The sequence below is a fragment of the Candida jiufengensis genome (assembly GCF_024610255.1).
Source record: "Candida jiufengensis strain CBS 10846 chromosome Unknown scaffold1, whole genome shotgun sequence".
NCBI lineage: Eukaryota > Fungi > Ascomycota > Pichiomycetes > Serinales > Debaryomycetaceae > Lodderomyces > Lodderomyces jiufengensis.
Window position 1 is genome coordinate 1,279,569 of NW_026261562.1, and position 24,282 is coordinate 1,303,850.

General features: G+C 30.1%; 6 protein-coding genes across 6 annotated transcripts; 4 read left to right on the forward strand and 2 right to left on the reverse strand. All coding sequences in view use genetic code 12, as the record gives it.

Annotated features, from left to right (window-relative positions):
• Positions 1-439: 439 nt before the first annotated feature.
• On the forward strand, positions 440-3,619 carry KGF54_004329 (uncharacterized protein; the record flags this gene model as incomplete). Its single annotated transcript, XM_051765016.1, has 1 exon — positions 440-3,619. The coding sequence occupies one exon, from the start codon at positions 440-442 to the stop codon at positions 3,617-3,619; it is 3,180 nt and encodes a 1,059-aa protein (XP_051618371.1).
• A 522-nt stretch (positions 3,620-4,141) lies between these two features.
• Positions 4,142-5,377, reverse strand: FUS1 (Fus1p; the record flags this gene model as incomplete). The annotated part of the gene is made up of 1 exon (XM_051765018.1): positions 4,142-5,377. One exon carries the CDS (start codon positions 5,375-5,377, stop codon positions 4,142-4,144), a length of 1,236 nt encoding a protein of 411 aa, XP_051618372.1.
• Positions 5,378-5,893: 516 nt separating this feature from the next.
• On the reverse strand, positions 5,894-6,742 carry DPP2 (phosphatidate phosphatase; the record flags this gene model as incomplete). The annotated part of the gene is made up of 1 exon (XM_051765019.1): positions 5,894-6,742. One exon carries the CDS (start codon positions 6,740-6,742, stop codon positions 5,894-5,896), a length of 849 nt encoding a protein of 282 aa, XP_051618373.1.
• Positions 6,743-7,550: 808 nt separating this feature from the next.
• On the forward strand, positions 7,551-8,024 carry EGD1 (Egd1p; the record flags this gene model as incomplete). Its single annotated transcript, XM_051765020.1, has 1 exon — positions 7,551-8,024. The coding sequence occupies one exon, from the start codon at positions 7,551-7,553 to the stop codon at positions 8,022-8,024; it is 474 nt and encodes a 157-aa protein (XP_051618374.1).
• Positions 8,025-11,663: 3,639 nt separating this feature from the next.
• On the forward strand, positions 11,664-13,796 carry KGF54_004333 (uncharacterized protein; the record flags this gene model as incomplete). Its single annotated transcript, XM_051765021.1, has 1 exon — positions 11,664-13,796. The coding sequence occupies one exon, from the start codon at positions 11,664-11,666 to the stop codon at positions 13,794-13,796; it is 2,133 nt and encodes a 710-aa protein (XP_051618375.1).
• Positions 13,797-14,510: 714 nt separating this feature from the next.
• MNN23 (Mnn23p) lies at positions 14,511-16,295 on the forward strand (the record flags this gene model as incomplete). Its single annotated transcript, XM_051765022.1, has 1 exon — positions 14,511-16,295. One exon carries the CDS (start codon positions 14,511-14,513, stop codon positions 16,293-16,295), a length of 1,785 nt encoding a protein of 594 aa, XP_051618376.1.
• Positions 16,296-24,282: the final 7,987 nt, after the last annotated feature.

Below are 24,282 nucleotides of genomic sequence, written 5' to 3' on the forward strand. Positions count from 1 at the left end.
ATTGAATTATTTAACTATAAGGATCATTAAAATAATATTTATATTTTATAAACACGAAACTCATTCAACAAATCAACAAATTAACTAGTCATTCATTTTATATTATTATTCATTACGAATCATATATATATTTATTACCATTATTAATATAATCATTTTGTTGTATTCAAAAATATTATTACATAATTAATTGTTTTAATTTGTGTTAATATTAAACATTGTTGTTTACGATAACTTATTATCAATAGATCAAGTCTATATAAGTTTAAATTTTTATAACAATATTTATTTAATCAATCAACTTATCATTTTATTAATCTCATAATTATTTTCAATCAAACTTGGATGTATTACTTATAAATTGATTTATTTTACTCATTACCCCACTAAATTAATAAAAATCAAGAGTAAAATCTAATTAAATCCTGTAACTAATAAAATGGAAGCTATTAAAAAAAGAATTCATTCTAGTGATGTTAGTGAATCAGTTGAAAGTAATGGAAATTTACTGAGAGTTGCAAGTAGTACTAAAAGTCCAGATAATTTGGATGGATTATCTCCTGAATTAATACCTATTGTTACTTTATTATCTTCCCAATCTCATAGACGTTATACAGAAGGAATATTTATGTTATATAATGATTTAAATGGTGATGGAAAACCTGGTGATAGAGAATGGAAAGAAATTTATGGTATATTAACAGGTTGTCAATTAGCTTATTGGGATGCTGCTAATTTAGCACAATTTAAAAATAATCCAGATGCTTTATTACAATTCTCTGCAAAACCAAATTATTTAAATTTTACTGATTCAATTTATAATGCAATGAAATCTTTACCAGCTGCAAAACAAAATTTAGATAATGTTGTTATTGTTTCAACTACTTTAAAAAATAGATACATTTTACAATTTAAATCTTATAAAGATTTAACTCAATGGTATTCAGCACTTCGATTATCAAATTTTGAGTATAAATCTTTACAAGAAGCATATACTGGTGCATTATTATCAGCAAGAGGATCAAGATTATCAGATATTAAAACTATATTGGCTGAAAAAAGATTTGATCATGAAGATTGGGTAAGTATAAGATATGGAAGTGGTATGGCTTGGAAACGTTGTTACGCAGTTATTGAACCATCAGTAACCAAAAAGAAATCATTTACACCAGGTAGAATTTTAATTTTTGAAAATGAACAAAAAAAGAAAAAACAATTAATGGCCGTTATAATAAATGCATCAGCGGTATCAGCGGTTTATCCACAATCTCATCTTTTAATTGATCATTCAACAATGTTAAAAATGGAAGGGTTTATAAATTTTACTTCTCCAAGTTTATCTACAAAAGTATCAAAAAAATCAGCTGATGATTTTAGACAAACTTCAATTTTTATAATGCCTGAACAACATTCAGCAGTTCCAGGATTTGATACTTTAATAAGATTTTTAATTCCTTTGTTGGATACTTTTGGACTTTATGGTAGACCAAAAAGGTTAAAAGCTAATAGAAATGATATTGACTCTTTATTATTTGGATTACCAACATTACCAAGAGTTCATTATTTAGAATTACAAGATGTTTTACAATTAGTTACAAAAGGAGATTTTCTTAATTGGGATTTGAAAATATGGAATGAACAAATTCAATTACTTTTGAAATCAAAAATTGAACGAGGATATGAAGGTTGTGGAAGTCAAAGAGGTTATGCAGGAGCTGTAAGCTCTTTAAATAGTCCTACATTATCAACAGGCTCACCAAGATTACCAAGTAGTGGTAGTCAATTTTCAGCTACAAGAAAACCAGTTCCAACTTCATCATTATCTCAACTGGTATCTAATTCCTCACAACCTTCTTTGAAAGAACAAAATAAAGGATTCAATAAAAATCCAAATAATTTATCCTTACAAGTTCCTCAAATCACAACTACAAACACAGATGATAATAAAAATGATCCTCATAAGTCGATACAATTAGCTGATATATATCAAAAATATTCTGATTTGAAAACACCATCTGATAATTATCTTGATAGAAATCAAATATTAAATGGATCTCACGAACATGTAGATGAAAAAGATTTACCAGCTGGATTTCAACAATTAAACATAAAAGATACTGAGAAAAACACTTACCCTAAAAATGATGATGGATTATTTAGTGATGATGATGATGAAGACGAAATTACTTCACAAAATAGAGACTCGAATTTGGTTGATGTAAGACAAATTGGTCTTAAGAATTTTTCAAGTGATTCAGATGCTTCGTTAAGTAATTTAAAAGTTCCAAGTTTCCAAGATAAAAATGGTAGTTATGCATCAGTTATTTCTCCAATGACTCAATTTAATGATTTAAAAGATAGTTATAAAAGAGTTGAAAATATTCCAATGTATGGATTGAAAAGTGAAACACCACCACCACCAGTCCCAAAACATACATCAGGTATTGAAGAACAATTTGGTGGTAAATTAAATGAAGTATCGCAAGGTACACCAAAAACAGAAAATTTTAATCAAAGATCTATTCATTCAGAATCAGGAAGAGTTAGTAGTGGATCATCATCTGATTCAATAACTAAAAAAGAAGAAAATTTGAATTTACTGCCACAAAAACCTGTTCCTTATCCAGTCAATAAACCAAGATTTATATCATCACCAAATTCATCACAGAATCAATTAAATAAATTTTCAAATAATAACGAAGTTAAAAAGACAACTTTACAGTATCCATTATCACCATCACCTGTTAAAAATCAATCAAAAGAACAAGTAAATGAAGTTGAAATAAAACCTAAAGTAGCTGCTATACCTAAATCTACCAAACAAATCTTCAGTCCCTCAATACAACCAACATCACAAGCTTCTCAATCTAATCAAGCTACTCAGCCTATAAGTAATCAAAGTCCAAATTCAAAATCACGTAAACCACCACCACCTCAACAATCACAAATGTATCCGCAACAACAAATGTATCAACATCAACCTCAATCAGCTCCTCAAATTGCACAACAACCACAAAAGTATCAACAACAACCAATTTCTCAACAACATAGTGCTCCTTATCAAACTCATCAACAACACATGCAGCAATATCAACAACAACATAATTCACAAGCTTATCAACCTCAAATGGGTAAACCAATCCCTCAACAACATCAAACACCAAGACCAATGGCCCCTCTACAACAACAACAACAACAACCAGGTTTGAACTCACAACCAATCAGCAATGGCTTTAAACCAAACAATCAACAGATGCCACCCCCTAAACAACAACAGCCTTTAAAACAACAACAGCCACCACATCAACAACAATATCAATCAAACGGATTACCAGGTCATCAACAAATAGCAAACCATTTACAAAATAGATCACAATATAACCCAAACACACAATTCAATCCACGTCAAAATCAAAATATAAATTTAAGAGCTTATGAAAATCAACAATATCAATACTCATCAAATTATCAACCAAATTACCAACAAATGAATACTCAATATCAAAACCAACCACCTCCACCACCTCCACCTCAACAGCAACAACAACAACAACAACAAGGAAGACATCCTTATGCTAACTATTCTCAGAACAATAGTGGGAATTTTAGACAATACTAGGATATTTTGACAAAGAAGTAGTTGTTTTCTTTTTTATGTCGTTATGATTAGTTAAATAGTGTAATATATATATTTTTTCTTAATTAGATGTCACCAAATAGTCTCTGATACTATTATTACTATTTATTCACTAGACATTTGTGAATATACATCTGTTGATATAGCAATAGTTTCACTTAAATTTGATCGATATTAAAGTCTATGAGTAGACAATTCTATTACTTGTGACTGTTCATCTTCACGTGACTTACAAATTAGTTATTGAAACAAAAAAACGCCCCTTAAACTGTGCCGCTTAATTTGAAGTTTTAATAATAATAGATACTTCCTCTTAGATTACCCTTAAGAACCACTCGTTTGAGGAATAAAGAAAAATAAAATGTCGAGTTTCATTAAAACACGTTGCATCATTACTAATTTTGAAGAGAAGATTTTTTGAAATGGTGATAAGTTTACTTTCACAACACGACGATTTTAAAAAAAGACTTGTATTAAGATTTCTGCTATATAATTATTTAATTTTTAAATTTTTTGTAAACACATTCTTGGAACTAATCCTTCAATTTCATTATTATTAATTAATTCACCATCAGATATATAATTTTTAATTAATTTAATTTTACACCAACCATCACTATGTTTTTCCAATATAATACATTTTTCACCAACATTTATTGAAATTTCATCATTTAAATTTTTTAAATATGATTTTATAACTATATAATAACTTTGATTTGAACAACTTCTTTGTGGTTGTATAGTTTGAGATTGAGTACTTATTGGTATATTTATAAATTGTGGTCTTATACTTGGGTCATTTTGAGTTGATTTTAAATTAAATTGTTTTAAAAAAATTGGAGTTATCATTGACATACGTTTAAATAAATTTGGTTGTGGATTTTGTAATTCTTCTAAGTGAAGATCTCGTGGTTGTGGAGGTGGTTGGGGTTGTTGATGTTGATTGTAAATTTTAGAAGCTGATAATTCTTGTTGTCTATCTCTTTTGGGCCACATTTTACTTAATCTATTCAATTGATTTTTAAACCTTGGTCCATAACCTTGTTGACGTTGTTGCTGTTGTTGTTGTTGTTGATACATTTCTAATTCTTTAGCAGTGTGTAAATAATTTGTAGGTGAAAATAAATTAGGATAAGGTTTTTCATTTAAAGTATCTGAACTTTGATTCATAAATGCATGACGTTGTTGATTTTTAGATAAATTATAATTTAAATCATCAAATGGATCAAAAGTAAATGATTTTGAATTATTATTAGTATTACCAATTGTTTTTGATTTTTTTTTAGCATTTTTCAATCTTAAAAAATACCATACTCCTAATGATATAAAAAATATTATGAAAATTGATATAGGAATACCTATTGCTACTCCTACCTGACTTGAATTTGATGATGGTATATCACCAAATTGTAATCTTGATGAATAATCTGATGGTGCTAATGTTGTTACTTTTGTTGTTTTTGTTGATGATGTTTCATTTGTTGAATCTGAAGTTATTGAATTAGTATTTGATGGTGTTGAACTTGTTGATTGATCTGTGATGGAGTCAGTTGAATCCTTTGTTTCTGATGTAGTTGGTTGTGGTTTTGATAAGGTAATTGCACTTCTTATCACTTGTTGAGTTGTTAGTGTTGTTTTCAGCCATGATATATAAATAGTATCTGATGTGTCAGTTGTTAATGTTGTAGTGCTAGTTAATGTCATGAGAATAGTAGTATCAGTATCAGAAGATGTAACCATTAATTGAAAATAATTGATGAAAATTAATGGAAAAAAAATGCAAAAAGTTGACAAGAAATCCAGATTCAAAATTAAAAGAAAAGAAACTTGTACTCATTTATATATCATTTTTAATATTTGTTTCAGAATTTGTTAATTTAAGATCGCCATGTGAGTTAAAAATTAACTTAAAAGTATTTTATTTTCAGTGTTTCACATTTTTTATTATATCTTCAAATTGTACCTTAAAACCTTAATTTAGTTTAACTCTTTCTGCATATACATAGTAAATCCTGTATAATACTTTAATACACTTATATAATAATTTGTAAGAATTGAAAATTTTGAATTAGATACGTTTCAGATTTGATTTACTCTATTGAGTTACTTAACAACAGAATCTAGAACGCGTATAAAGTGGGGAAACAATAGATCTAGAAATCTACGATCACAAAAGCAAGTATTAGATCGTACCTTTTTTTTTTTAATTTTACTTGTCAATGTTTTATTAATCATATTTAAGTCTTGTCATGATATTTAAAGAGGTAATATTGGATCTTCATTTTCTTCAGCTTGTTTAGGTAATTCACAATTCTTCAGCTTCAATCCTTTCCAATAATGATGGTAAACAAACCACGCAATAGTACAACCTAATATCGAACCCAATATTAAATCTATAAAATGATGTCTGTAATCTTGAGCTCTACTTAATGCAATATATGAAGCTAATAATAAAGGTGAAAAACAAAACAAATATTTGTAAATATGTTGAGGTCCATGCAGGATTAATTTAAATTGTCCAAGTAACCATAAACTCAAATATAAGAAAGCAACAAAACTTATTGATGAATGACCAGAAGGTGTTGATCTCATACCATCCATTAAAACTGCTTTTCCATGAGGTGCTGTACAAACATCAATATCTAACATTTCAGTAGTTAATTCTTCTACTTTAGCTCCACATCTTTCTAAAAAATCAGGTCTTGGTCTTGCAATCCAATTTTTCAATATATCTGTTACTATACCATCCAAAAATATTGATATTGTTAATCCCAATATACTAATTTGTAAAAAATGTAAAACATCTAATTTAGAATCATATTTACCTCTAATATATTTAACAACTAATACTGAAATAATAACAATCAGTGGTACTAATGATGCAATGATTATACAAGCAGGACCAGATACTCTTTCTTTTAACGCAAATGGGTGTGATATAGTTAGATCATTTATTGAAAATTGTCTATTGAAAGGTCTTGCATGTTCTGCTATTAAAAAGAAATATATCGCTAATGCAAATGCAACTATCCAATCTGGGAAATATGGTTTAAACTTTGAACTATTTATATATTGTTTCATCAATGATGGTGAAGCATAAGCCATTTATTTTGTTTTGATTATAGTTTTATCTCATATATTTGATGTTGACATTCGATGAATTCTTGGTTTGATTTGCTAGTGAGTATGGCTGTATCAGTATTTCAATATTGTCAATATATGATTTAAGGTGTTGTGTTTCAGATTTGATTCTGGACTGACGGGTTAAGTTGTACTTAATAGTGTTGATTGATTTAGTTAGTTATCTTGTGATAGTTACGTTTAAATTTTCGTTCGATGTTTTTTTTTTCATCATAGTTAAGACGAAATATTATAATAATGAATGACAAATAAGAAAAAATTATATTTGGAATCCGGGAGGGGTATAGCTCTTACTGGATCGAAAGAATCTAAGGTTTTTAGTACTTTAAAAGACAAAGCTCGCTTACAAGTTTAAACTTTCATGTTTGTTGAAATTAATTTTACTTGAAGATTATACGACATATAAATTTCATTCACTAACAGTGACAAGAATTTCCCTAAATAGTCTATAAATGTATATCAAAGGTCTAGATCGAGGTGAAACAATCTGTAAATAGCTTATAGAAAGATCAGCCAAAGTAAAGTTTTATCAGTGTAATATTCATGTTAAAAAATAAATTAAATCTGAAACATTTATATTTATTTGAAACAATTATTACTTAATAGTTTATATAAGTAGAGTAAAAGTATTAATAATATATTATATACAGTTCCACTAAAGTCGTGTCTTATAATACAAAAGTGATACAAAAAAAATATTCAAATTTTTCAACAAAAATCTGAAAATTTCTATTAAATTCAAGCACAAATCAACAACAATTCAACGTTCACTATGCCAGTTGATCCAGAAAAATTAGCCAAATTACAAAAATCATCAGCCAAGAAAGTTGGTGGATCAAGAGTTAAAGCCAAAAAAGGTGTTAAAACCGAACAAGATGATACTAAATTAATTGAAACATTAGGAAAATTAAAAGCTACAAAAATTGAAGGAGTTGAAGAAGCAAATTTCTTTAGAGAAGATGGAAAAGTTTTACATTTCAATAGAGTAGGTGTTCAAGGAGCTCCAGCATCAAATACATTTGCATTTACTGGTTATCCACAAGAAAAAAATATTACTCAATTAATTCCTCAAATTTTACCACAATTAGGTGCTGAAAATTTAGAAATTTTAAGACAATTAGCTGAACAAATTCAAGCTGGTAAAACTCCAAAAGATTTAGGTGCTGGTGCAGCAGCTGGTGGAGAAGCTGAAGGTAGTGAAGATATTCCAGATTTAGTTGATCAAAAATTTGATGACGTTGAATAAATGACTTAAGAATTTAAAACATACTATAAATTAACATTACTTTATTATTTAATGATTGATGAACATGTATCATTTGTGGATTGAATCTACTTGTAGTTAGATAGTTACATTTCTATCAATATTCATAATAAATGAAATCTCAAAAACCTTTGTTAAACTACTAGTATAAATGTGCGTTTTCTCTAAATATCGCAAGTACGAATTTTCAATATCTTGAACAAACAAATATCTAACAAACTTAGATCAATTGCACCGATACATTCATAGAGCAAGCTTTATGGCTACAAATTAAATTAGCGTCTGTCCACAAATTCGGTAAGTTGAGCATGCGGGAAGAAATCTCAGATCCATTGTCAGACACGATTTAGTATATTAGACCTACATCACTGCATGAGATCTAGATTCTAGTCCGATCATGACTAAAAGATCTGTGCAACAAATAATAGCAAGAAGGTGGCTTGCTTTACAATAGGTTGAAACTACTTATGAACGACCAATTCTTATAAACTTATGGTTCATTGCATCATATCTGTGGGATAAAATTTTATCAAAATTAGCTACTGAATATAGCACAGTATCAATCTAACTTGAGAAATTTGATAGGGGGCAAGGATGAAAAATCTTGTTCTTTTATGGAAGAAAAATTTAATGAACGTTAGAGTTAATGCAAAATTTGAATGATACCACACCTATGGAAAAACTTGTTTTCAGCGCATAATTGAGCGGGATAACCTAATAAGCTGAAAAATTAGAATAAACACTGGGTAAAGATATCCCATATAGAAAAAACTAAGTTCATTGTATATTTAATCAGTTTACTAGTCGGTTTAAAACTGGGAAATAGTTTATAGTGAAGAGTAATTGCAAACTATGAAAATTTGAGCTAACGACTAGACACCTGAAGAATGTGCCATAATTCATAAAACATATTTGGCGGTAATAATTAGTATATGACTGAAAGAGTTTAGAACCATTAAAATCAGTTGTTTTCATAGAACATTGATGATACAACTGCGAAGAATTCCCTTTCTTGAACTACAACTTTGAGAAAACGAATATTATGAATAGTTAAACTATTACCAAGCATCGTTTGCACAGCTCAATTGACCAAAGACTGGTATTGTTCTCTGGATTTTTATTTCTGCAACTATACCTTGCCATCTTGGGACTCCCCAATTGGTAAAATGCTGTAATCTTAGTTTCTTTGACTGCACTAAAAGCACAAATTGCCATTTTTGCCTCAATTTACACGTTATTATACTACCGACTGATCTATTTTAACCTTCAATTGAAATGGGTAGAAGTGAACCCCGAAATGTCTAGATTTGTGAGGTTTTAAGTCAATAATCAATGTAATTGTGAGATCAGTTTGTTCTCTTACGAGCGATTTGAAGTAACTAAAGAAGCCATTCACACTGCTCTCAAAACTTATTTGATATAAACCAAATTGTCAAAACTTGAACATATTTAGTAATCAGTCATGGCAAACCCAAAAAACCTGAATTTGAACTACTCTTGGTGGTCTACTTAATCATGAAACTTAGCCCGTGTTTTTCCATCCACCCCATAGTTAAGTTGCGGAAAAAGACGGATTAAAAAACTGGTGCACGGATGTTGATGTTTGGATGTCAGACTCAAATACTGTATCAGGTATCAATTAAACACCTCTAACATTAAGCTCAATTATATCGCAAAATAGAACTATTTATGGAATAAAAAGTAATTGTAATAATTGCTAGGAAACCTGAGCCATGAGAAAATTAAAAACTAGAGCTTGATATTGACTTTATCTAACAATTTTATCATCTTTATGCTCGAGTGTGCAGGATTTTGAATTTTGAATTCTAATTGAGCCAGTAAAACACTTGACAGCTTGCATGATCTTTCAAAGACTCAGTCTAGAATCTTTAAGAGCATACCAGCTATTGAAACGTCGAAGTCGCTGAAAAATCTGCTGAAACTTGCTAATTTTGGACATCATTACAGGTTGTCTGGTTCGACTAAATGACCGAAATAACACAATGTTTCTTCTCTTTTCTGGTCACAAACATCAAACAAAGGCTCAAATATAGCTTTGGATCAGTGAACTTCTAAATTCAAGGGATAAAACTGGTTTGTTGTTACACATTAAATTAGTGTCCGTATTTATGATTTCACGACAAGACATGGGCTATTTTAAATTGTTGGGATCGAACCCGTGCTTTTGGTACTTTTGGGTCAAAAAACCGTAATTTCCCACTCGGCCACGTAAATTATCTATATCTTTGTGGCGTAGTGGTCATTTTGACTTAAAATGCGTGGGTTCGATTCCTGAAATAGCTGTGACATTACTGTAGCATATCAAAAAAGTGCTTTAGCATAACAAAATTCTGAAATCTGCATATCAAAAAACGCTAGATCTGCATAACAAACTACTTCAGATCAGCATATCAAAAAGCTCAGATCTGCATAACAAACAACCGTAATAGCATAACAGAATAATCTAGATTTGCATATCAAAATAATTCAGATCTGCATATCAAATAAATGAGCCAAGCATAACAAAAAAATGAACAAAGCATAACAAATAAGTGTACAAAGCATAACAAATAATTGAGCTAAGCATAACAAAATTGTCTGAAACATCCGAACATCAGTCTGAGCGCGATTTAAGATCCGCTTCTTTCACTTGCCACAATTGTGTAGATTTTAATTGGATTGTTTCAATTTTCTAGATTTCCATTAGTTAGTTTTAGATCTTATTTATAATTGACAACACATAGATCTAAGCAAATGTAAAGAATAAACATGTCTTTTCTTTGTAGAAGTTATTCTCGTTGGAGATACAAAGAAGTACTAGATTGAAGCATATGACAATCAATATCTGCCTCGGGTGGAGATGGTGCGATTGACTTCTAGTTAAACAAAATCTATTAGATCAGTTCACCAATCCAAAATTTGTTTCATTATTTAACAATTGTTAATAGGGTTAAAAATCTTAAATAATCATACGTTCAAATTAACTGAAGCTTGACCATCTGGAGTAAATAAAATTGTGCAGGAACAATAAATGTTGTAAATAAATATTTAGTCTCGATATGTATCTCTGCTTTTCTGGAGTTACTTGTTAGTTTATCAGTCTGGTTACTTGATGCAACACCTCATTTTATTTTTGGCCTTTAAATGTTCAATAAATATTAGTTGAAATGATTGAAGCAACTGGACGGTTTCAAAACCTGCTTTGGGATATCTAGTGGCTGCAAATAAACAAGATTTTTCAGATATTGGGGTTTTGTTGTGTTTGATTCCATTGATTTTTCAAAAACAGAATAAGTTATTGCTTTTTACAAAGTGCAAAGACACTCAACGGGATTTGTCAATCAACAAGATAATGATGTGAGCCAAATATTTTACTCTAATTTGGTACCAATTTTGAGAAATTGATAGCCAGTTTGCTACCAAATCAAACCAAAATTTCATAATGAAACAAATTCGATCTTTTTTGTTGTAAACAAACCATTCAATTATACCTTATCAAATATTCAACAATTGATAGATCAGTAATCAAATAAAATCAATTGAATCAAGAATTACATTCACCTAATTCAAACAATAATACTATCGCGTTAAGTTGACAATTTTTCGATTTGTTGATCAAAAATGAATAGTGGTGAATCCGGAAGTTCAACTCCCAAAATTCCACCAAGGCCAAGAAAGCAGAAGACGTCAGACCTGTTAAAATTGAATGAAAGTTCCTCAACTATGAATAGTTTGAACTCGAAATCCGAGGATGATATTGAAAAAATCTCATTAAATAGTCTGGAATTGCCCAAGGCTAATTTCGATAATTATGATACAAGTAGCGGAGAGAAAGTAACAACAGAAGATGATAAAACTGGAGAAATTATTAAAGAAGCTGAACAGGATGATGAAGAAGGAATATTAAATTCTCAATTGAATGAAGATGATCCAGTAGATGGTGAAAAAACTCCAGGCAACTCAACTACAAAAGCAACTTTTAAAGAAGATGTTGAAGATCAAGAAGGTTTAGATGAAAGATCTAGTTTTGATGACGACTTGGAAACAATTATGCAAGAAAACCAATCAATAAATCATGAGAATCTTAATCAGGATAGTAGCAGAAGTGAAACATTAGACGAAGAAATAAAAGAATCTTCAGAAATAAATGATGTAGAAGAGATTGACAAATCCAAAGGTATAACCAACGAGGATAAGCAAATACCAGATAAAGCTCTAGAATCCAAATCTATGAATACTAGGACCGAAGAAAAAGATACCAGTGACATTCAAAAACAATTCCCGACCATCCCTAGCCGTCCAATTAGCAAAGAAAAATCAAATTCAGTCAAAAAAACCGATGAACTTGATAAAACAATAGGTATTAACACTTCTTCGGTTAGAAATGAGATAGACCAAAAGGAAATTGATAAATCAGAGGATAAAGTTTTAGGAGCAAAAAATGAAGAACCAAAATCTTCGGATATTGAACCAAAAATCAAGACTACAAAAAATCCAATCATTCCAAACAGACCTAAAAGAAAAGATATAAGTGAAAACTCTTTGCCTCCACCAGATGAAGTAAAGGATGAAAGCTCAAAAAATCCCAAAGAAAGTACAGAATCCATCAGCGACATAAATTCAGCATCAAAGTCATCATCAAATTTAAGTACAAATCAACCAGCAGATAAAACTCCAGACTCAAAAAATGACCAGAATAATGAAAAAAGTAGTTCCAAAGACTCTTCTCAATCATCATTATCATCAACTCCTCAGATACCATCTAGACCTAAAAAAGAGGAGGTCTTAAAGGAAAAGCCTCGAGCTCCACCACCAAAACCTAAAAAATTGTCAAGTAAGATTGCAGCTTTTCAACAACAATTATTTCAACCGCAGCTCAATACTAATAGCTCAGATTCGGAATCACAAGATGAAAAATCAGAATCAAAAAATGAAACACCCAAATCAAAACCAGTACATTTCAAAAAATTTGAGGCTAGTGGTATTCCATTACCAGGAATGTTCAATCCTGCATTATTAAAACAAAATCAACAACAATCTGAATTTAAAGAATCATCAAGCTCAAGTTCAAACTCAACTAGTCACAATAATATTAAAAGAACTCGTGGGCCAAAAGGTAAAAAATTACCAAAAGCTATAGCTAATGCTTCAGTTGAGTCAAAAAATCCATTTAGTTGGGAAAGTGGTAAATTATGGTCGTTTGACTTTAAGAGTACGAATGAAGATGATGAAGAGATTGAAAATTGTGTTTTGGCAAACGAAGAAAGCAAGAAAGTGGCCAACAATGCAAATCCTAATCTTAATGATTTATCTACTCAACCTACTGAATCAGTCAAATATGATCAGAGCCCATTACATATTGATAGTAATAAGGAAATTAATTTAGAAACTGAGTTGCCCGAAGATGATCAAACACAAGTTTCAAGTATCGAGAAAGTAGCCACCACTAAAGATTATAGAAAGGAAGAAGAAATACCAAAAGTTATCAATTCGAATCAAGGCGAAGATGATGATGGAGATGATCCCAAAGAAACTGTAAATACAGTTGTGAAATTAAATCATGAAAATTTGGAAAAAGATTCAGAAGAACTAGAAGAATCATTAGATAACAGAAAGGTTGAAAATATAATAGATGATTACAAAGACACTTTGGAACCAGAAAAAGAAGTCGAGGATCTTGAGCAATTGGCTGAGTTAGATAAGTATACAGCATTACCAAAGAATAATGAATATGACGCGTCTGTTGATGAATAAATGCAAAATTAAAATTAAAGTTGCTAATGTATTGTTACGTTTATAGGGAAAAGTTAAAGGTTACAGTTGATAATTCAAATTTACGTAGATAAAGTAATTAATTCTATCTACATTATCTTTTATTCATTCTATTACACTTCTTCTTATTTCTTCAATTGTTTTGATAATCAACTATCGAATTACGAACTTGATACTCTTATCAATTTTGTGTTACTTTTCTTAAAAATCACCAAATTTGTACTAATATATTAATGTATATACAGAGAAAGACCACACATTTAATAGCTCAAAAAGACTACATCAAGTTTTACAACTCTTTACTTCTTATCTTATTTTGAAACATTGTTAAGTACTATTTCTCTTAACTCGAAGTTCTTTAAATTGTAAATATAAAAAAGTTGAAAAATTATTTTTTGATTTTACCAGAAAAAAAAAAAAAAATCAATTTTAAAATTTAATATTAACAACGAAGTGTTGATCTTTTCAAATTGATTTCCTTTTAAATACTCATACTTAATAAAAGTAATACGTGCCTCGAACTTATCATTTAATTATTTACCATTAGCATTGTATAATATTTGAAATCATTTCATTGTATATTAAATTTTCATTACTTTAATTTTTATTGCCTTGGGTCCAGATCATCATCAATCTAAACTAAACACATTATAAATTTCAACAGAATTTGATTTCAAAAACTTCATCTTTTCAAAAATGAAAGGAAAATATGTACAGAAATTGTCCAGATATAGAATAAAACTATTGGTGATAGCATTATTAGCATTAATTGTATTTGGGTCCTTGATTACAACTAGTCTTAATTCTTATAACATTAATGACATTAATGATGATGATTTACTTTCATCAAATTCACAATTATCTGAATATCATAATCATTTAATAGATGATCCTAAAAATAAACCTACTATCATACCGACAGATTCAGATCAAGAATCAAAAGAATTGAAAGAGAGTAAAAAACATCTATTTTGGAATACTATATTTGAAATATTTGATTCAAACAAGATTGATGATTCAATTGGAACTCTTATTGAGATAACTGATAAATCAGAACATTTGGAAGGTCCAAAAACCAAAAAAGCCTTATTATCAAGAGCCAAGATGTCTGATGAAGTTGTTGCAGAATTAAAGAGAAAACATAAGAGAGTAGTTGAAAGTTTACCAAATTCCATACCAAATGTAATGTACAAAAAAGATACTACTGGTGCCGTTTTCATTGGTGGAGCTAGATTTTCGTGGCTTACTTACCTTGCCATATTATCATTAAGAGAAACAGGTTCGAAATTACCAATTGAAGTTATCATGCCAATAAGAGATGATTATGAGAAAGAAAAAGAATATTGTGATGTATTACTTCCGGAATTAGGAGCTAGGTGTGTAATTGTCCCAGACGAATTAGGAGAAACGACTGTTAAAGGTAGAAAATTATTTGCTTATCAATTTAAATCAATAGCTTTAGCAATTTCATCATTTCAAAATATTCTATTGTTAGACTCCGATAATATGTTAGTCTCAAATCCTGACGTTGTATTCCAAAGTAGACTTTATCAAAGATATGGTATGATAACTTGGCCTGATTATTGGAAAAGAACTATTTATCCAAAATATTATGATATTGCAGATATTCAAGTTAATGATCATAAAAGACTTAGATACGATAGATTCCCATTATATGAACCAATCAATTCACATGGAGCATTGAACGTCAAGTCTGAAGACGAAGTACCTTTCCACGATTTGGAACATGCCGTGCCAGATTTATCAACTGAATCAGGTCAATTAATGATAAATAAAGCTACTCATGGAAGAACAATTTTATTATCATTATACTATAACATTTATGGACCTGACATTTTTTATAAATTATTTTCACTTGGTGAACAAGGAGAAGGTGATAAAGATACTTTTGTAACAGCTGCGACAGTTAACCAACAATCGTACTACCAAGTTAAATCATTTATTAAATCACCAGGTTATTTTGACAAAGATGGTAAATTCCAAGGTGTTGCAATGGCTCAAAAGAATCCACTAGTTGATGAACAATTATTCAATGACATAATAGTTGATTATTTTGAAAAACTTGGTAGAACCATGAGTGTAGCAGATCAAATCAAAAGGCTTGATGCCCTAGCTCAAGATGATTTCAATAGTCATAATGGGGTACCAATATTTGCATTACATTGTAATCATCCTAAATTAGATCCATTGGATTATATGACAAAAGAAAATATTTATGATTCAACAGAAAACAAATTGAAATATAGATTATATGATAAATTACATTATGATAAAATAATAAAAAGCGACACGGGTCAAGAAAAAATAATAAAAACTGACTTTGAGTTTGAACAATGGCTACATATGAAGGATGTACTTTGTTTAAAGAAGCTACAATTTGAACATTTCAAAAAGAGTGATATTGATCGAGTATGCGAATTTATTAATAATCAAGTCGAATGGTTACAACCACAAATATAACAATATTAAAACATTTGATTAGTTTAGTGTAAGTTGTTAATGACACATTTGGTAAACTACTCAATTGATCTCTTGACTTATTTTACCTCTCTAAAAGGGCTTATTTGTTAGCCATTTCAAAATAAATTTATAGTCTCGGATGTATCCGGCCTTTTTGGGAGTACACATAACAAATTTATCAAGCACGCACAACAAAAAATATATTAAATCTTGGTATATTTTAAAATTCTGAAACACAGATCTAAAAAATCTGAAACACATACTTTATATTTGATATGACAAATAAGTCAAATTGCATAACATAAAAATTTTATGACTGCATAACAAATAAACCACCTCAGCATAACAAACAAACCACTCCAGCATAACAAAAGAACCACTTCAGCATAACAAACAAACGAGTTTAGCATAACAAATAAACTACTTCAGCATAACAAAATATCGAGTTTAGCATAACAAAATATCGAGTTTAGCATAACAAACAAACCACTTCAGCATAACGAAATAACGAATTTAGCATAACAAAATAGCAAGATTAGCATAACAAATAAACGAGTTTAGCATAACAAAAAAACCACTTCAGCATAACAAAAAAACAAGATTAGCATAACAAATAAACGAGTTTAGCATAACAAATAGACCACTTCAACATAACAAATAAATTACTTCAGCATAACAAAATAACAGACTCAGCATAACAAAATAACAGACTCAGCATAACAAAAAAACAAGATTAGAATAACAAAATAACAAGATTAGCATAACAGAAAAACTACTTCAGCATAACAAATAAACAAAATTAGAGTAACAAAATAGTAATTTTAGCATAACAAATAAATGAGTTTAGCATAACAAAGAACATGTGTAGCATAACGAATTAACAACCTGAACATAACAAGCAATGCAATCCAGATACATTCATGTAGCATATCAAGTTAACAGCAAAAAACGTAGCAATAGCTAACGGTGTTCAGGGCATCATAGTTTTTTCTTGACATCCTTCAAGAATCAAATAGCGCAGGGCTAAAAAAAGTTAAAGCAAATCTGTTGCACGGCTATCAACTAGACACATCTCGTAATCGTTGCAAACGAATGACTCCAGTTGGCACAAAACAAGCTAGATTTACAAAGCGAAGAGTCGTAACATCAAACTTTAATGACTGTTACTAAATATCAGGAAAAAAACAGAAGAGATGGCAATGTGACCTATTTATTCAAGGCGGATTATGGAAAAGGATGCCGGAACCCCTCGATGCGAGTATTAACCTCCTTTTACACTGAACTACCTCCTTTTACACTGAACTTTGCTAAATCCATTTGACATAACTTGGTGAAAACTGTAGATATGACAAGTATATACTTCATAATTACCATTTTTCCAAATTTCAATGTCTTGCTTACAAATATAGGTCATCACTCGTATCGAATTCTGTATATGATTAACGGTTTAAATAAAAATCCATCTTATTTACTGAATCAGTAGTTTGCAAAATATGATATATGCTGTTAAGTAAAGAATTTAATTGATAGCTTCAATGACAACTAAAGCTTTATTGCTTTGCTTTTTAAGTAGAATTTTTGGTGTTGCTTTTTTCGTGCATGAAACTGACGATGGTTGCACAGAAAATTAATTATGTGGGGTTCATTATAAAGTACAGGCGCTAGATCACTGGATCAATTAGGTAAGTTATTTAAACTTTTGATCAGCTACAATATTGACTTGCTGATTTTGGAGCTTATAATAACAGCCTCGCTATCTTGATCATTAAATCTCTTGCTTAAGTGATTTACCTTGCTGACATATGCATAATCTCTGCATTATATGATAGTGATACATGTCTTCGGAATTAAATTTAGCTATGCTGCTTACTCGGAGCATCGTAATTGTTTATAGGCGATGATTAACGTCAAACTTTACATTTTACGTTCCAGTATTACATGAATGCGAGAAATCCTCATATTTACATTTTGATTTGTGTGCTCAATTAATTACTTTGAAACGTAATAATATTAAAATTTTAGGTAAAATTTACTTCTTTGTTATCCTGGGGTGGTGTTTTTGTTGTAAGGCAAATGCTACTTGATGTAAATGATTTGTTAATACGTAATGCGAGAGATACTTATTTTATTTAATGACCATTCTGACTTGGTATATGCCAGTTGAACTTTTCATGGTGCTTAAGACAATTTTTCGATATGCTAAATCGATGTCTTTGTAATGCTTGGAGAAATTTTTTAGTTTGTTCAAATTATTGGCATTTAAGGTATGCTGAAGGGAATATATTTTGCCGGCTGTCTTTATTATTTTGCTACGCTATTGCACCTCTGCGATTTGCTGATTTGCTTAATTTAGTAACCTGAAGTGACGGACAAGACATCGTTAAAGACTTATTTAATTTCTTGAATCATTTTAATTTGTATGCCAAATTTGTTAATTTGTTATGCTGTGGTCAACAATTTGTTACGCTAAACTTTTTTGTTTGATATGCTGAAATGCTTCTTTTGTTATGCTGAAGTGATTTGTTTGTTATGCTAAGGTTGCTATTTTGTTATGCTTAAGTCGTATTTTTGTTATGCTGAAGTGGTTTATTTGTTAAGCTAAACTCGTTTATTTGTTATGCTAAAATTACTATTTTGTTATGCTAATTTATTTGTTATGCTCAAGTGGTTTATTTGTTATGCTGATCTTGTTTGTTTGATATGCTGAAATGCTTTTTTTGTTATGCTGAAGTGATTTGTTTGTTATGCTAAGGTTGCTATTTTGTTATGCTTAAGTCGTTTTTTTGATAAGCTAAATTGTTTGTTTGTTCTTTGGAAGTGGAATATTTGTCATGCTGGGGTAATTTGCTTGCTATATATCTCACGTAGAAAGGGGCCTATCAGTTTGTAGAGTTGGTAAAATAAGAGTGCAGAAATGTTGTCAAACTGATATATATTAACAGATTCTATCTCAAAACAATTTACATAATCAGAGTTTGATTAGGTGATCGTTGTCAGGAGGTTTCATTTAAAAAATTTATTAGGAGACGTTTGAAGCCTGCCATACGATCCTGAGCTCAATCTTCCTTTTGTCTTGAAGCTTCCTCCTTGTAAATAAGTCTCGAATTTTGTTACTTAACATAAGCTTAGTCTGTTGAAATTAGGCTTCCAGTTCATTCAAACTCGAATTAGAGTTTGCGTCTTCCTTAGCTTATGTTGATACTTTGATAAAAAACATTATGTAAAACCCTCGATTTGATCAAGTGGGACACAAAGAAGATCAGAGTTTTGATGGTCAGGCTTGAGCGGGGTTACCACTTCAGCTATGCAAAGCTGTACTCTTTCGTCATCATGATAAAAATGATATGATCATGAGCTGTTGGCCAAATCAATGTTGTGGCTGACTTTAAATTGAAAAAGTTTAAATGCATGTATGCGTTGTTGTATCAAATCTTCTCAGTAGCGACTTTTTATATCATTTAATGAGCCATTATTCCACAGTTTTGAGCCTATTACCATACTCATGAATGTTTGCTGTTCAGATTCTGTAAATTGTATGTAGAAATTTTAACGTGAAGTTCATTAATTCAATATTTCTTATAAAAATTCTTTAAGTATGTCAAAGACTAAAACTCTGACTTGAACAAATTAACATATCTAGGATACGGATCTATCTGATGTCACATTGAAGTACTTAATGGAATAAAAATACATCTTTTTCTTTTGCTCACTAGCTTACTTCATATGAAAAGTCCATGCCACGTATACAAATGTTTGACTTGCGCTGTAGTATTGCGAATTTTCAGCAAATTGTTTATTATTTAGTGCAACATCTTGAAGTATTTATAGTATCAAAAAACTCCATCAAGGACATCAAAGAACAATATAACAGCATAATATAAAACGTAGGTCTAGCATAGTATAAAACGCAGAATTAGCATATCGAAAATCTTGATTCTAACATAAGAAAATACCTCGATTTGGCATAACATAAATCGTAAATCTAGCATAACAAAAGACTTGGATCTAGCATAACATAAAATATAGATCCAGCATAACATAAAACATATATCTAGCATAACATAAAACATAGATTCAGCATAACATAAAATATATATCTAGCATAACATAAAACATAGATCCAGCATAACAAAAGACTTGGATCTAGCATAACAGAAAAACATAGATCCAGCATAACAAAAAATGTGGAATCTGCATAACATAAAACTTGGATCTAGCATAACATAAAACGTGAATCTAGCATAACAGAAAACTTGGATCTAGCATAACAAAAAACGTGAATCTGCATAACAAAAGACTAAAATCTAGCATAACAAAAATTGTAGATCTAGCATAACATTTAACGTAGTTCCAGCATAACAAAAACTGTAGATCTAGCATAACATTTAACGTAGTTCCAGCATAACATAAAACATAGATTTAGCATAACATAAAACATAGATCTAGCATAACATAAAATATAGATCTAGCATAACATAAAACATAGATCCAGCATAACATAAAACGTAGATTTAGCATAACATAAAACATAGATCTAGCATAACATAAAAGGTGGATTTAGCATAACATAAAAAATAGATCTAGCATATCAAATAAATACGTTATACTGACTTTAAACCGAGTCGAACAAGCGTGCTTTAAAACCTCTGTCACGGTACTGACCACTTGGCCATTGATGAATCAAGATCTGAGTGGAAAATTACATGAAAAAATTTTACCCGAGATCTCCAGCCGAACCCGAATGTTTTGAAATACAATTTAACGACATGACACCAGTATACTTTCATACAATTTGAAAATCCTTCTGAACCCTTTGTACATTGTCTCTTCCAATCTCTAATTGTTTCCATTGGATGACACAATCAAGTGCTTATGAAAATGCTGCTTTACCGCTTTGCTCGATCAATTTAGTGTTTCTAGATGCATTTGTGTCTAGTTATCATACAATTGTTTTGATTCTCAACACTTAATCCCAATATCGAAAATGGTACATCTATCTTCACTAGATCTACTTTTTTTTAATTTATTTGTGTTGTAAGGCTTTGATCTAGAACAAGAACAATTTCATCTATCTATGGCCGGTTTTTCATCAATTTGTACTCTCAGGCCCTTCTCAGATTATTTCCTAGAAATGTTGATCGACCATTCATAGTAGACAATTAGAATATTGAACGTATAAAAGTAGCCGAGGTAAAGATGAGGTGCAAATTGTTGTTGTGAAACGAATGAGAATACCGAAGTAAGAATTGAATTACTTGATTCAAGTAAAAACTTATTCAATTATTTATTTTTACTAAAAACTTGCGTAGTGTCGTGAAAATGGAGAAAAGACATTTGCTAAACCTACCATTATCAGCATCAGTGATATGTAAAGAACACTTATTTGACGAGCCAAAGTAGCTATATTCATGAATTTCGGTGCTTAAGCCGTACTAGCTTCAGCGTTTAGCGACAACAATTTTTCAGATTATTACTTGCGCCAACTCTTGTTTAACACAATCTAATTTAAACAATTTTGCAGCAAAAAAAAAACTAAAATTAGCTTATCACTATTTGGCACAGATTCAAACTTTCAAATAATTTAGATCTGATTCTGTACCTTGAATCTAGATTAAATTAAATTTAAGGGGTCTGTTGTACCTTAACTCTAAATCAATTCATATCCCAGGGATCTCTAGTACCTTAAATCTAGATCAAAAAAACACTAAAGTTTAGATTTGGTCAGTTCTCAACTACAATACAAACTGTATCTTGATATGCCATATCTTCAGATCTGACCACAACTTTACACCAATACTTACAGGATCTTGCTATGCCATACCAGAGATATAACTACAACATTACCGCAATAGTTAATTTACGCTCAAGATCCCAGTACCGCCGTAAATCAGATCCAGTTTCAACATTACCGCAATAGTTTAATTCATTCGACATCCCGTTGGATCTTGATCTCAGATATGAAACACTCCCAAACTGCCATATTTTAATTTCGTGGATAAATAGCCATTTGTATCTAAGTTAAAAAGTCTTGACATGATGAAAAAATTGTTCCAAATTGGATATTTCTTTTTATGGATTATCATGTAATATCTGAACATTTACTTTTGAGAAATTTCAAAATCTGAAGCTTGTAATTAAAATGTCTAATGTGAATTTTTTATTTTGACCTCGATTTTTGGGTAACCACTCAAGTATTTGAGTGTTGGTGCAACTTGATAATTAAAGGAGTTCAGTCTTCTATCAAAATTAAAATCACATGAATGGTTTATGTGGTCAAGCTTTCTTATTTTTTGAGTCTTGATAATTCTCATTATCTAATTATATTATTCAGAACTTACTTTTTCATTAATATTAGATTATTATCACTATCTTGCGTGTATTAGCTTGAGCAGATATGAGATTACAAAATTCTGTAAGCACTGAGTAGTCGTACATACTGAATTTTGTGCTGACACTAAAAGCAATGATTTTGATAACAACACTTCGCATATTATTCATTTATACCTTTCGATTCACCTTATTTTGAATAGTATGTTATGAGATGAAACTTGTCACCTTGAGCTAAAAAATAGGATTCAACAAACTTGATCTGATCAACAGCCAAAGTAGATAAAAATTGAACCCGAATCTATCTTAGTTTTAAATTCATATGGATTATTTCTTAAGTAAGATCAAGGACTGGTTTCATTCTCAATTTTGATTAATCAACTCGAAAGATTTAGATACTTCGTTGACTAAAATATTAACAACAGCAAGGTAATATACACGAAGTTTTTTTTAGAGGCATCTTGTTTCAACTAAACAACAAGGCATGTAATTGGATTGTAGTTCAGCATACGTTAATCAACCGGTGCGAAGGACAGCAATAATTGTGGGATATTTTGAAAGTAAGCATGTAAAAATTTATAAGATTGTAAAACCGAGCAGTAACTGGAAAACCTAGGTATGAAGTTTTACTTTACTTTCCGAAAAATTAATAAAGGATGTCAAAAATCTTGAGGATCACATATTTAGTTTCATTAATGATCTGTAAGTTACCACTTAACAACTAATTTGTATAATTTCAAGCAGATTAAATACGACAATGCAAGTCCTACAAAACCAGTTCTCAGCTCTTGAATTACCCAAAAATGTCCACGTGAGCACCCACCGTACCATTATATTTCTACATTTTTAGAAGCCATATTACGCTCGATTTTACGATGTTATATTCCATAATCAAACATGTTATACGAATCTAGTTAAAATACCCCCTAAGCTCAAATCAATTCTACAGAACGTTATAGCTGAAGTCCTATGTTTAAGCGACTCAGGGCTACATTATGTATTTTTCATAAAATCTAGAAGGGTTCACAATTTGAAAGTAGGATCTGAATTTTGACTTTTGATATTAAGCTATACTAGATCTGAAACATTTTTACAAAAAAAAAATAAATAATAAAATAAAATAAAATAAAATAAAATAAAAATAAAACTTTTGTCTGTTGAAAAAGAATCAGACAGAATTTAATGTCTGAGGTAGGTCGTCCACCCCAGACAATTTCTTGTTTCTACATTAGGTATTTTATTCCGACTTTTTTTGAAGAATGTCTCTTTTCAAAATAAGGTCAAAATGATTGTAATACAAGACAAAGATTAATATACTACATAATATATACTACTATTAAAGTTTAAATTATTCGTTAATCTAGATCCTCACATAATCTGATTGCCTTATAAGTCAATATAAAGTTCATTTTGACTAAGATCTGCCATCCTGTAGATTTGCAACAAGCTTAGAGAAAGCTTTTTTGCCACTTCAAAAAATCAGTTGTTGCAAATTCATTAAACCCAACTTGGAATCTGAACTTTGACAATCGAGTCAATGACTCGAGTTGATTTTGGCAAGAAGAGTGTAATTTACCACATTGTTTTCATTAAACTTCATAAGTTAAGATTTGTAGTTGATGAGTTTGACTTTATCGTTCGGAGTTTTACTGTGGCCCTG